General features: G+C 37.4%; 1 protein-coding gene across 3 annotated transcripts in view; it reads right to left on the minus strand.

The window, feature by feature from the left end:
* The window catches only part of CACNA2D3 (calcium voltage-gated channel auxiliary subunit alpha2delta 3), a 717368-nt gene that overhangs the window by 228019 nt on the left and 475974 nt on the right, over nt 1–13375 (minus strand). For all 3 annotated transcript variants that reach the window (XM_089522601.1, XM_089522591.1, XM_089522612.1), the window contains exon 13: nt 10225–10358. In XM_089522601.1, coding sequence (XP_089378727.1) covers nt 10225–10358 — 134 coding nt within the window. The remainder of the gene's footprint in view (nt 1–10224; nt 10359–13375) is intronic.

The raw sequence follows: 13375 nt of genomic DNA on the forward strand, positions 1-13375 counted from the left end.
TCATCTTGAATTTTGATCCTGTCCTCTGGGGTATTAGCTACTCCCCCTAGTTTGGTGTCATCTGCAAATTTGATAAGTGTGCCCCCAATTTTGTCCTCCAAGTCATTAAAGGTGCTACAAGATCTCTCTAGATATGTCAATATATATATTTGAATATATATATATATATATGTATATATATATATATATATATATATATTGATGTTATTGAGATATGATATGTATGTATAATACTGTATATATAAGGTGTGTGTAATATATACAAGTTCAAGATATATTAATGGCTTATATCCAGTTTTGTGGCTACAGCCATCTATTAGTGCAATCAAATTGACTTTCCCTCCATCCTGCAGCCCTCTGTGATGCTCACAATACCGCTGCAGCAGGTTTCTAGGTTCTGACAGCAGTTCTGTCAGCAGAAGCACCTCAATGGATTGCAGATCAAGAACTTTTGCTTGCAATTCTAAGCGCTGATTTTATATGTGCACTGTACTGTTGTGTTGAAGTGGCTGAAGAAAACAAGTAACTTGCAATCTATTTATTATTTTTTATATTTCTCAAATTACTAATTAAGGGGAAAGTGCAAATCACATCTACCTTGCCAATTTGAAGGGTGCACCTGAAACTTTGTACATAGTCCCCCCCTCCCCCAGAAAGTTTTATATTAATTTCAAATGCAAGCCTGGATTGTCCTTATGCATCTGTGATGAAAGCTAAACTTTATATGGCTATAACACCAGGGAAGAAACAATACAGATTCCAAAGTAACATCTTTACATGCTTCAGATTTGATTTTTTAGATAACACTTAGCATATATCCTGATTTTCTTGCCACTGCAGGAGGTAAAGTGGCTAATTTTCTTAATCCACATGGTTGCTTTTTAATTTCTGATGTTAACATGCAACCTTAAACATCAGAGTAGAGAGGAATCTAAGTTGGAGATATTAATATTTGTAAAAAAATGTTTCCAACAGAATATAATGCACTGGGAAAAATGAAAATATTGAGGAGAAGCTTTGCTATTTTTGAAGTTCCTGTACATGAACAAAAATAATTAGAGTAGTAATTTGTTTCAATAGAAATAAAGTACTGTAATATTTATAGTCTGTGCCAGAATTATAATGACTCTGGGGCTAGAAGTGAAGAGTCACAGCATGTTCCACATGTTTTTAACGCTGTTTCTCAAAGCTCTAGAGGCTATTAAATTTAATGAACCCATCTGCTATGCGAAAGAGGTCCAACATAATCAGTTTTCACAGTGCCATATAATACAGATGGTATGCCACAATCCTTGTACCCAGATAAGATTTTTTTTAATGGTCCTTTTTACACATGGGAGATTTCTCCCCTTTGTTTTGATAGTTTGAACATCTTTTCCTTTATTTTGCAAAAAGTGCCTATTGTGATATCTACCATAGCAAAGGTTAACTAATTAAAATAAATACTGCACTGGAATTACAGCCATCTACCCAACCAGCAGTTTTAACAACCAGCAGTTCGTTCAGTGATGTAATCCCTGTAGCTAATATAATCGCTGAAACATTCCCTAATAGCAGAAATCCCAGGTCTAAGTCTAGGAGAAAAGTAAACATGCAGTCTAACAAATACAAAGGAGTTTGTTTAGAGTCAAATATTCTAGGTGACAACCTAGATATAAAAATTGAGATTATTCATTTTATTGCATTTGCTTAAAATATGTTACAAATCAGGGGAAATTGCACCATTAATTGGAACAATTAAAGTTACATCTTTCCATAAGTCTCTTCCTGTTCTCACATAGTGTCATTCTTTCTCAAGAACCATATGTGTTTCTATTGAGTTGCGCAGCTCAACCGTATTCCTAGTTAAATGGAATCCTTACACAGAATCCTTGTACTTAATAAGTATCCTTATACTGCCATTGATATGACATGTACATCCTTGCTATTATTACCATAAAGCAGCTGAGGATATGTCACTATGACTGTGTACATAACCTGTTTTTAAAAATGCACACTCACAGTACTGTTAATGATACACTGATCTCAAGTTAAGCCAAATAGTGTCTGCACATGTCATCTGAGGGACTCATTACTTCCTGCCATTTGCTACACTGGGTCTTTTTTGTCAAATTAGGGTGATTAACAATTCCCCATCTGTAAATATTACAAAAGAAGGCAATGGCTCAAACATGATTAGCCACAATACCTAGAATTTTAAAGCTAGATTACATTTGGAAACTGTGGGTAAATGTGTGGGTAAAGGTATATACACACATCAAACACAACCACACACAATTTCCAAGAACCATCTAGCTTCATAAACAACTGGAGACTAAATGCTGCAGAGACCCCATCTACTCAACAGAATATTCAGATAGCACCCAGAATAAAGGGCCATGGACTTCAATTACATCTTTTATCCGTAAACCTGGTCAAATGCAATGTTTCCTGCAATCCATAAACATGGAACACAGCCTCATATATGTGTACTTCTGCCATCCAGAGCAATTTGCCCCTCTCTTTTCTTCTAGTGTTAACCGTGGCTTCTCACTACATGTCCACTAGCATCAGTCATGATAAACAGAGCAATTTTTCTTCACAAGCATAGCTTAGAAACCTACTCATCTCAGTCACTGCTCTGCTGCATTTCTCAACATCAGCTCACAAGGATGTATAGCAGATGAAATGTATGGAGGATCTCAACTTATAACGTGCCATCTTTATAATTATTATAAAGAAGGTAATTAATAGAAAGTAATTATTTCATTGGATACCCCAATGCTATCTTTAATTTGGGGAATAATTTGCTCCACTGGAAGCTTGCAAAGAAAGTTCACAGGCCAGAACAAATATATAATGGAACTAGCTTGTAAGACATACTAAAGAAGTAAGTGTATTTTTTTTTAAAAAAAAAGAAAGTTCATTTGCTATGTAAGACCACAAGAAGAAGATAGTGCAACTAAAAAGAATTGTATATTATATATAATCAAATAGGGAAAAACATTTTGCCACAGAATTATTGACAAGGGAACAAGTTATACAGCATTCATGCTAATATTTCTAAAATATTCTCCTAGCATTTTTATATGCAACACATAATGTTTAAAATGTAACATTTTGTTTGTGAATGTTGGAAAGTGGTGCGTATAACCATGGGCATAGCAGGTCATGCATTGCTTCTTTCTCAAAAAGTCCAGTGTTCAGAAGGGTCCTCTACACAGAAACATTTGCAGAGTGAAAAATATAAGGAAAATCCCTAGATTTCATTTAAAATACTTGCTTCTGAAAAGGAATGATTATCATGTTGGGAAGAAATGATAGTAGAAAATTTGGTGTTTAATTAGGGGCCATTCACACTAGTATTTTTGTGATGAGTCGATCCGGGAGATTCGATGATGCAATAATGAATCAAAGTTCCCTGAACAACCCTTTCCAAGAAACTCTGGGATAGGCTAGCCTTGGGGAAGTCACACCGTCTCAGCCAAATTATAATATAATAATATAATATCTCAGCAACATGTTTGTGAGAGCTTTAGTTTGCATCAACTTATAAACAGAATCTTTTGTGGCTTTATTTCTTTGGGAAAGAGGAAAAAAATGACCCCTGACCCAGAGCCCCACTGATAGGGTTTTTTTAAAATGTCAAGCAAATCATGCACACCTTTGTCATATTGATGAAATGAGTATTTAAAGGTACTGTCTACTGTGTACATGCAATAGCAAATATGTGCATAAGCTGTTAAATTTTATTTTTAAAAAATATAATGTCTAATGATGTTCCCAGGAGAACCCCCTCCCTGGCTTTGGTGAGCTCTGAGAATCAGACATAGGTACAAATAAAGGGACTAAATTACTGGCAGATGAGAAAAAAAAGCTGGGCTGTGCTTTAAAGAGACCACTTTCCAAAGCTCAGTAAGTTTGAATCCACTGCATTTCCGGAGCTGCTTTTTTCACTCCAACAACCGAATGCCAAGAGAGAAAAACAATGGCACTTGGCTGGCAGGGAGAGAGCAAAGGAGTGGGCATGATCTGCCCCCTATACATTAAGCCCTCCCTCCTGGATGCCATGAATGGGATTGGTAGCAAGTTTCCATTGGCAGCACCCTGATAAAACTTGGTGTTTCTGAAAAGAAACAGGGGGATTTGCACCAGCCCCCCTTGAATTCAGCTTGGGGAAAATGGCGCAAGTGTGAACTACCCCCTTTAAACTGGGTTCTATACTAGTGTATAACATAGTGTGAATGGCCCCTTAGTTTGATTTTGTGAGAAACACAAAAAAGGGAAACAAAATAACCTTCCTTATTCACTGCATATATATGTGGCTCAGAAACATATTTTCTTCTCTCATCCCATAAATGTTACTTACTGAAAAGTGCATTCACAATGATTGCTAATATTTACCTGATGCATCATGAAAGATCATTTTAAACTAAGAGTGAAATGTAATGGCTTCTCAGTCCAGCAACCCATAATGTGCTCTGGAAATAAGAGACCCTGGGCAGCTCTTACGGTGCTAAAAATGCTAATTACAGCCACTTATGATAATAGCACAATTAACACAGTGCCATCTTTGGGAATATTATCAAGCAGAAAGAGAGTACAATTTTTTTTTTTACTTCTTCCTAGAAACTATCAGGCACAACTCTTTAACATATAATTTTAAAGAATGGTGAATCGATGTAATGTTATAAAATCTCTGTCTAATTTTTTTCTTTAAAAAAAATCCAAACTTTGAAGCTATGGAAACGTAGAACATTAATAAGATACAAGTTCTATGAGTTTAAGTAGGAGACTCCACCATTCTCTGAAGCAGCACATTCCATTTTCAAACAGCTCCTACCATTAGGAAGTTTTTCATAATGTTTTGGTTAAATTCATTTCTTGTAGCATGGCAAAATGATGCCACAAAATGACAAAACTTGTTCAAGCTGTTCAACAGTAGAATACTCTGCTTCAGAGAGTGGTGGAGTCTCCTTCTTTCAAACACAGGCAGGATGGCCATCTGCCAGAGTGCTTTGATTGTCTCTTCCTGCATGACAGGAGTTTGGATTGGATGGCCCTTTTGGTCTCTTTATGATTCTATTATTCTATTATCTGCATGCCACTTCCAGTCATTCATGAGTTAAATGAAGAATTTGTGGAGGCTTCCTGACATGATACCTTTCATACTAAAAATTGTAACCTTATGCTCCCTGAATTTCTCCTTTCATTGAAACTAATCTCTACAATTCAGCTTTTGCAAATTCTGAAGTATTCTGTTTGAAAGCATCCTGAAACTGTGTTAGAGATAATTTGTTTCTACTTATTTCAAGGTGGAGCAAACTGGAATGTTGGTCATGATACTGTGATTTTGAATTTGCAGACACAAATGTCCATGTGCCCAGGCCATTCTTCTTAATTTTCTATCACAGCATCTTCAAATGGAGCACTATTCTTGCATGAACTTTAAAAAAGAAAATTTAATACACATATCTTAAATTCATATCTGAAATTTCAGGCCCATACACAGATCTTCACAAGAAGGAAGGTGAAGAAGTTACTTCTGGAAGAAGTCTTGGGTAAGAAGTTGCTATTTTCTTCTCCTAATCTATATTTTATTTCCCTTTTTAAAATGAGCTAAAGGGGGGGAAAAAATACCCCAACAGGGAACCAAGTAAGCCTTTTCTACTCTAGCCGGATGCTTCTTCTTTTTTAAAAAGTGGATGGATGAAATTTTTCCAGACTTTCCTTTATCTAACACTACTTTTGGTTTCTATTTCTCCCCTTATTAAAAAAAATGACACCTAACATATAACTGAAGAAGTAACAGCAAAGGTGCAGATAAGCTGTATTAGAAGAGTAACAAATGAAGGAAAATATAATGGAATCCTAGAAACTTCTAGCATAAGCCTTCATGAAGTACTGTGATGAGGTGGATTGTAGTTCACCAAAGCTTATGCTAGATATTTCTTTTTCCCAGTAAGTCACAAAGGTGATATCGGATTCTTTTACAACTTTTAATGCTGAAATAGATCAACATCACTATCTCTCTGAATACTGCAAATGATAATAGGGGAAAAGGGAAATGAGAGAAGAACAGACCAAAGAGAAGGAACGAGGTTTTGCGGAGAAGTGAAGGTCTGAGGACAAGTTGGGCATGAGCAAGGGGCTGAGAAGGGGGGGTGGCTAACATAGATGGGAGAAATAATGTAAACCATAGTTAAAAATGCCCCATGGGGGGGAAGTGGCCAAAAGTCTTTTTTTCTTCTTCAAAAGTTAAGTAGCATATGCAACTATTTAAGGCTTTCAGGGGAGGCAAATAAAAAAAAATAGCCAGTCCAAAAAATAGTCTCACTGAAGGGAAGATGCAACCCCAGGACCACACTATGTACATCCCAGTTTAAGAGAAAGTGCTATGAAAGGGAACAGGAATTATGAATCAGCAGGTAGTCATGAAACCATTACTGAACAAATCTGTCCTAGAAATGTTATGGATAGATATCTTCTTTTTTCTCTAGCACTAGGGCCTGAGACAGATGGGCCGAAAGGGGTGTGGCAGCGACAATACTAGGGTTAGGGACCACGCACCAACCACACAGTCCCTAACCCTAGTATGTGCGGGTGGCGTTCTGATGGCAGCCTCCTGTCCATACGGGAGCGACCATCTTTACATAAGTGATGCACAGCGGCCGCACATTGCTGCATGCACTCATGATGTCTGCCTGGTGGCTAAAAAAGTACCCAGTTTTTCCAGGTTCTTTTTATTCCGGAAGGATGCCATGCAGTTTGGCAGTTGCAGTGTGCCTGTGGAGGGAGATAGGCCACTGGTTTTGGAGCAGTCTTTCCTGGACCTAGGATTCCTGGATACATTTGGCATGAACAAAGAACATTATGGGCCAGCAGAAAAAGACCACCATACATGGCCTTATTGTATGGATTAGTCTGTAACAGAAGGGGAAAATACCAAAGGCAGAAGTGAGAACCCACTTAGAGAAACCAATAAGACATGGGTGCAAATAATGCATCCCTCCAAATATTACTGGATTACAAGTCCCTGTATTACTTACCATTGACTATGTCAGTGGTTCTCAGCCCTTGGTCCTCCAATTAATTTGGACTTCAGCTCCCAGAAGCACCATTCAATTTGACCAATGGTCAGCAATTATGGGAGCTAAAGTTCACAACACCTGAAGGACAAAAGATTGGGAACCACTATCATAACCTGGGTTGATGGGACATGCAATACAACAATACATATTGTTGGGTCATTACATTTCTATTTCTGCTGGAATACATTCTAAATTTGAGTTTCTTTGGCTACACACTTATGCATGGGTCATATTTCTGATGAGAATTGTAGAGAATTGCAAATATTGTACAACCACTGATGTAATACCTTTCACAGAGCACCTGTGATTTTTTAGATGATATCCATTACATTTTGCTAAATCTAATGGTAGAATGTATTACATTGGTTTGGAAATGCTCCCCCCCCCCCCTGTATTTGTTTGTTCATGAGCATAAGACAGCATAATTTTAAATGTTGTTTTGCAAAGGAAGTGCTGTAAGTATACATATTAAATGCAAAGCATCACTTTGCAGATTGTTTCATTCAGAAATAAAAGATGTGGAAGAGAGCAGGTTAAAGACTGATTCTACCAGCAGTTGAATTGATAGTTACCAATACTAAGTTCACAGTGTTCTAGCTGGCCTTCTATAGACATGATAGGCAAGATCTAGGACAAGTGATATGCAACAGTCAGTTCACATAACTAATCATCCATCTCCAAGAGACAACATAACCACTTCCATGCCTTAAGTCAAGTGAGAATGAGGGATGCAATCAAAAGAAAATAATCAGCTCTTTTCCTGCTTCAGACAAAATTTCAGGTAGTAAGCATTTATTGATGCCCACAGCCAATGTTGCAACGAAAGACAGATGAGAAATGAGCTCATCATAATTCCAATGCTACTTGAAGAAAACAGTTTTAGAGGCAGCTGAAGAATATATGAAAAATGTTACTGCAATAGTAGATGCTGCTTACATTACAAAAGAAAAGAGACTTGCACAAAGTTCAGACAATATATAATGAAACTATCATATATTTGTAGAACTGCAAGGTCGTTCACGCAGCCCCTATACTGCAGTATTTCAGTTTGGCAGAGAGAAACTTCCACCATTAAAAGTTTCAAACAAGAAATGCATCAAACAAATATTAACTATACCTATAGACAGGTCATACACACACACACACACACACACACACACACACACACACGATAGCCATGTTGACCATATGACAAAGTCCGAACTCTACATTATAGTAACGCTCTTATTAGACAACCAAAAAGGCATACAAATGTCTGTGAAATAATCTTTTTTTAAAAAAAAACCCTTCCATTGTAGACTGATTAAATAATCTGGACACGTGATCATGGAGTTCCTTTCAAGCAGGAACACATCAGAAATGCAAAGCAAATACAAAACACAAGATTTCCAGTCAGGAAATCTGAATTATAATAAGTTACCACTTATTATCTCTTCTGTTTCTAGGAGATAGAATCTAAAAAGAGAAAGATTTCCAGACGAAAGTCACAATATTTTAATTCCACAGTTTAACCCCCATTAAAACTAAGAAGCATATTGAAATCTATAGAATGTTATAGATTTGCCACATGACAGTTTAACAGTCTAAATTTGTTCAGGCAATTGGTCACAGTAAATAAAGGGTTTCCTGTAAAACAGAACATTATGGCCACAATTAAACTTCATGAACACATGAATTTGAACTTGGATTTTGAAGCAGAAAGGGATTTAAAAACCATGTGTTTTTGCTAGCAAAGGCGGGTTACAGACCGCCAGAAAGTATGCGACGAGCGTGTATTAGGGTTAGGAAGGGGCGGTGCTTCCGCACCCCCTAACCCTAGTACGCGCTCCGTGTGCACAAAATGGCGGCGGCCGTTCCACACGGCCGCCGCCATCTTGATGTAGCAGATGCGCTGCGTCCCCACGTTGCACCCCGGAAATGACGCCGTGAGCGTGCAACTAGCGCCTCGCGGTGTCTCTTCCGGGGTGCGAGAAGGAGTCCGATTTCCACGCTCCTTCTCTGCAGCGTCCGGGAGCCGCGCGGTTTAAAGGCTGCAGCTTCCGGACGCTGCAAGCGGAGGCGGAGCCAGACCGCCACTTTTCAGCGGTCTGTAACCCGCCCATGAGACTAAATTAATCTCAGTTTAAACTAATCTCCATTTGAACCAATGTAGAATTATTTAGAAATGTAGTTTTCAAAGGTAAAGTCTACACAGCATGATAATGGTCTACTACTCACCATAAAAATGTAAACACAAAATGAACGCAAAATAAAAATGTTGTATTGTCACTGAAAAATGAAACAGGTTCTAATGTTTTCTACCAATCATGCTAAAGAATATAGAAACATGAAAAGGAGAAAGGGTATCTATTCAACATGAAAGGCATCTCCCTTTTAAAAGATTATTCCTATATTCTTAAATACATCTTCACATATGAAAAACTCCCAAGGCATTCTTGCAAGGTTTCCTGCTGGAATCCTCACCATACCAGCTTTTGTTTAATATCTATCTGCATTCAGAACTCACCTTGATTTTTTTGTTATTTAACCAGAGGTGCCTTATCCCATAACAATCTAAATTTGGATTAGAACTCTCCACTAGGTTAGAGCTCTCTACTAGAGTTGATATTTGCCACTTTTATGAAAACTATATGCAGTATTAAATTAAGTGCATGTAGATAAAACACAGAGATTAGAAGCTATTGACAGACACACCATTTTCTTGTCAGTCACTGAAATAGAATCTCATCATTTGGCCTACTGGTATTGCTTATGCTTGTATAAGTCTTACTTGAAGGATTCAATTTATGCTCACTCCATATATTCATACTTCATGTGCTTGTTAAGCAAAATGGTGCTTTACTCCATGAGCAATAAGACATGAAACCTTACATTCTCTCTGCAAATGAAAGACTTGCCATTAACTGCTGCAACTCAACTTAGTTCATTCATCCTATCTAAACTGAACTTCATCTAGCAGTGCATGTCCAATCTCTGCCCAAGAAAGGAGAGGGTCAGTGTACTCCACATAATATTAAATGCAGGATGAGTCTGACACCAAATTCTTTTTGGCAATTTTGCAAAAACAAACAAACAAATAATAATAATTAAAAAATCAAAACAACAACAACCAAAAAAACACCAATTGTACGAACAATTTCTCTTGCACACTTACAGTGCTGTCAACATAGGCTTCAGTCCATACCACATCATGCTCTTGATCAATCACTTTGGGTCTGCTAAGCACATGGAGGTATTCCATAACGTTTTCCTGTACATCAGCTAGAGTTGAGATCTGGGTGAAAAACCCTGTAGACATTTTGAGAGAGACAGAGAGTGAGGTACATGATAGTAATAATTATATTCATACTGTCGTCTGTTTGTGCCTCAAGGAATGGTAAAGGTGGGGGGGGGGGGAGTGGGGAGAGAAGGAGAAAAAAATCCAAAGAAGAAGGCTTGTCAAGCATTAATTTGTGGAAGCACAAGTCTGTGAAATGATATGTCAGTCCTGAAAGGTTCCATTCCTCAGAGTGTTATACACCACTGAACAGCCTCCCCTATATATATATGTTTTGTTCCAAGTCAATTTTTCAGTTTCAGGACAAAGTAAAACTAGAGGGAGTTTATCCTTAAGAATAAATGCTTCATAAAGATAGAGCACTATTAACTTTTTTCTCTAGCATCACAAAGGCAAATTTGTTGTACTGTAAAATTTCTAATTCAATCAGATTTGAATTCTATTAGTTGTAAAATTGAATACCTAGTTTTTCTATCAGATCACATTACAGTAGCCTGATATTGTGTTACAAAGCAGTCCATGGTTATTCACATCAAATAAAATAATTTACAGAGGCAGAAAGGATCTTCAAGAAATCTTTAGTACTCTAAATGTTCTGTAGACACATCATTGGGCTTAGCAGTCCTCAGTAATATCTTTTAAAGATTTGCTCTTCAAATTGGCAGACTTCTTGTGGATAGTTTGGATGTCCAGAACTGGGCCAAGACATTATGTTGCCTTATTGATTTACTTAAAATATTTCTATTCTCCCCTATATAGTAAGGTCTCTGAGCAGCTTATGATACAATCATTCTAGACAATTTAAAATTAAAGTAGTAACTATTTGAAACAATTAAAAATTAAACATTCTAAAAACACATTAAGCAATCCAATCTAAAGTTAAAAAAAATCTAAAACCATGCATGTATACAGATTTGGATTGTCAGGTCTCAAAGGCTCCTTAAAAACCTAGGCTTTTAAGTTGGCACCAGAATGAAAGGAAGGTTGGCACCAACAGGGATCCCAAGGGGAGGACAATCCACAACAAAGGCCCCCCTCCCCATGATGAAGACCCTCTCCCATGTCCTCAAATAAGGGATATCTCCCACTGATGGGATGCAGAGGAAGACACTTCTAGCAGATCTCAATACTTTGCTAAAAGACAAGATGGTGACCCCTAGCCAGAAGCTGAGTAGCTGGCTGTTGACTCTTGTTTCAGAAAGGACAATGAGATAGCATCCTCCATTGTGCTAGGCTCATTTAGGGAGGCTGGGCAAGCTGTAGGACATAGAAAGATTTATCTTCTAGGAGAACAGAACAGAATTTCTTAAGAAACACACAAATGGGCATCCCTGCTCCCCCAGGGTATTTGTTGTTGGAAGTGGTTGCCACAGTCTGTCTAGTGGTTGGACCAGATGTGTATCCTTCAGGTTAAATCACTAACCAAGACACATGAGCTCTTCTTTCAAGATGGTATGTAACTGTTGGTATATTGCATATGAATACATATGTATATATGTATATACACACTTTACTCATTAGATGTATAATCAGGACAGTAGGATTGCTGGTATAACTCACCTAAAAATGTTTGGCATACTGCCTTTAGAAGCTATATGCATATAAACTGCAGAGCTGGGCATAGGGTGCTTTCATGATTGGAGGTGTGTTTTCCCTGTATATAGGATTTTTCAGATATTATGCTATCAGTGTGTTGGTATGTGAGGAAGCATATACAATCTTACTTCTTCCCTCTGTATGCATTGTGCATTTAGAAAAACACTGGGATAATGCTAGTGATTCTTAATTTTCTTGGCAAAGGCTGGGGTATCATGCACCTTTTATAAGTGGAACAAAATATTCCATACTGGAAACATTTAAGTATGAAAGCAGAGTGACAAAAAATCCTATTCAAAAATGGGTGGCTCCAATTTCAGTGAAACATTGAACCCAACACAGATTTTTGGATAGGTTTGAAGGAATTGTTCAAGTTGCTGAACCTCTTTTGGGAATTTCTGAACTGTGGATTCACTACCCCACTGACATTGTGACCTAGTAGCCTCAACGAATTCTAGATAGGTGTCTTTGGAAAATGTGAACATCACACTAGCCTCATGACTAGGTTTTCCCCTATGGAATGGAATGGTTCCAGTTCATTCCAATGAAGATTATAACTAAAGCACAACATTATTAACATTACTGCAGGTAGTATAAGTGCAAATCCTAACTGGGTTCATCCCTGCACAATGAAGCAATAAATAAAATAAAATACTGATCCTGCTGGAAGATTTTTCTCAGATAGTTTTTGAACATTGCTGTAAAATGTAGAAAACTGAAAAAGTATACTGAAAAAATGTAATGATTTAGGCTGCAGAGCAAAATAAAAGCAGTAGCATTAATTTGATTATTTCCATCTTTGTGATTAATCAGCCTATTCATTTCTGGGTAAATCTACAGTGCTATATAAATAAAGTATAATAATAATAATAATAATAATAATAATAATAATAATAATAATAATTCTGGTAACTGTGTATGTGTGGTTAGCTTTACAAAAGGGGGGGGGGGGAGAAGTAACTAGTTCTGCACTGGGAAAGTTTTCATGAAATTCAGAAAACATGACCATCCTCCCCACTTCAGAAACAAAATCCTGCTTCGTGTTTCTGTCCCATATTCTGTCTCATGAAGGATGTTGTCAAATCCTCAACAGGCTGTCTCACTATACTGAGACCTTGGAAACCTATCTTGACCAAAGTCTAGGTAAATTTTAAATTTTCCCAAACAAATAGACATTAGTATTGCCTGAATGCTAACTGCATGTTGCAAAGAATCAGACATGGCTGTTTTTACTGAGGAAAAATAACTTTAGGATTTAAAGTAGAAAAATGCCCACTCAGGGTCCCCCCCCCCCCATTCTCAGCCCCTTTTCTTAATGAACTTTCCGCCTTGCAAGATTCCAAAGGTGTCTTCCTCTTTCCAAACACATATTTGAAATGCTGAACAAGACATCTGGATGTCTGGACTGGGATATGGCAGATAACAGCCAGTT

Source organism: Sceloporus occidentalis, unplaced genomic scaffold (assembly GCF_023333645.1).
Source record: "Sceloporus occidentalis isolate IW3139 unplaced genomic scaffold, rSceOcc1.0.p SCAF_1, whole genome shotgun sequence".
Lineage (NCBI taxonomy): Eukaryota > Metazoa > Chordata > Lepidosauria > Squamata > Phrynosomatidae > Sceloporus > Sceloporus occidentalis.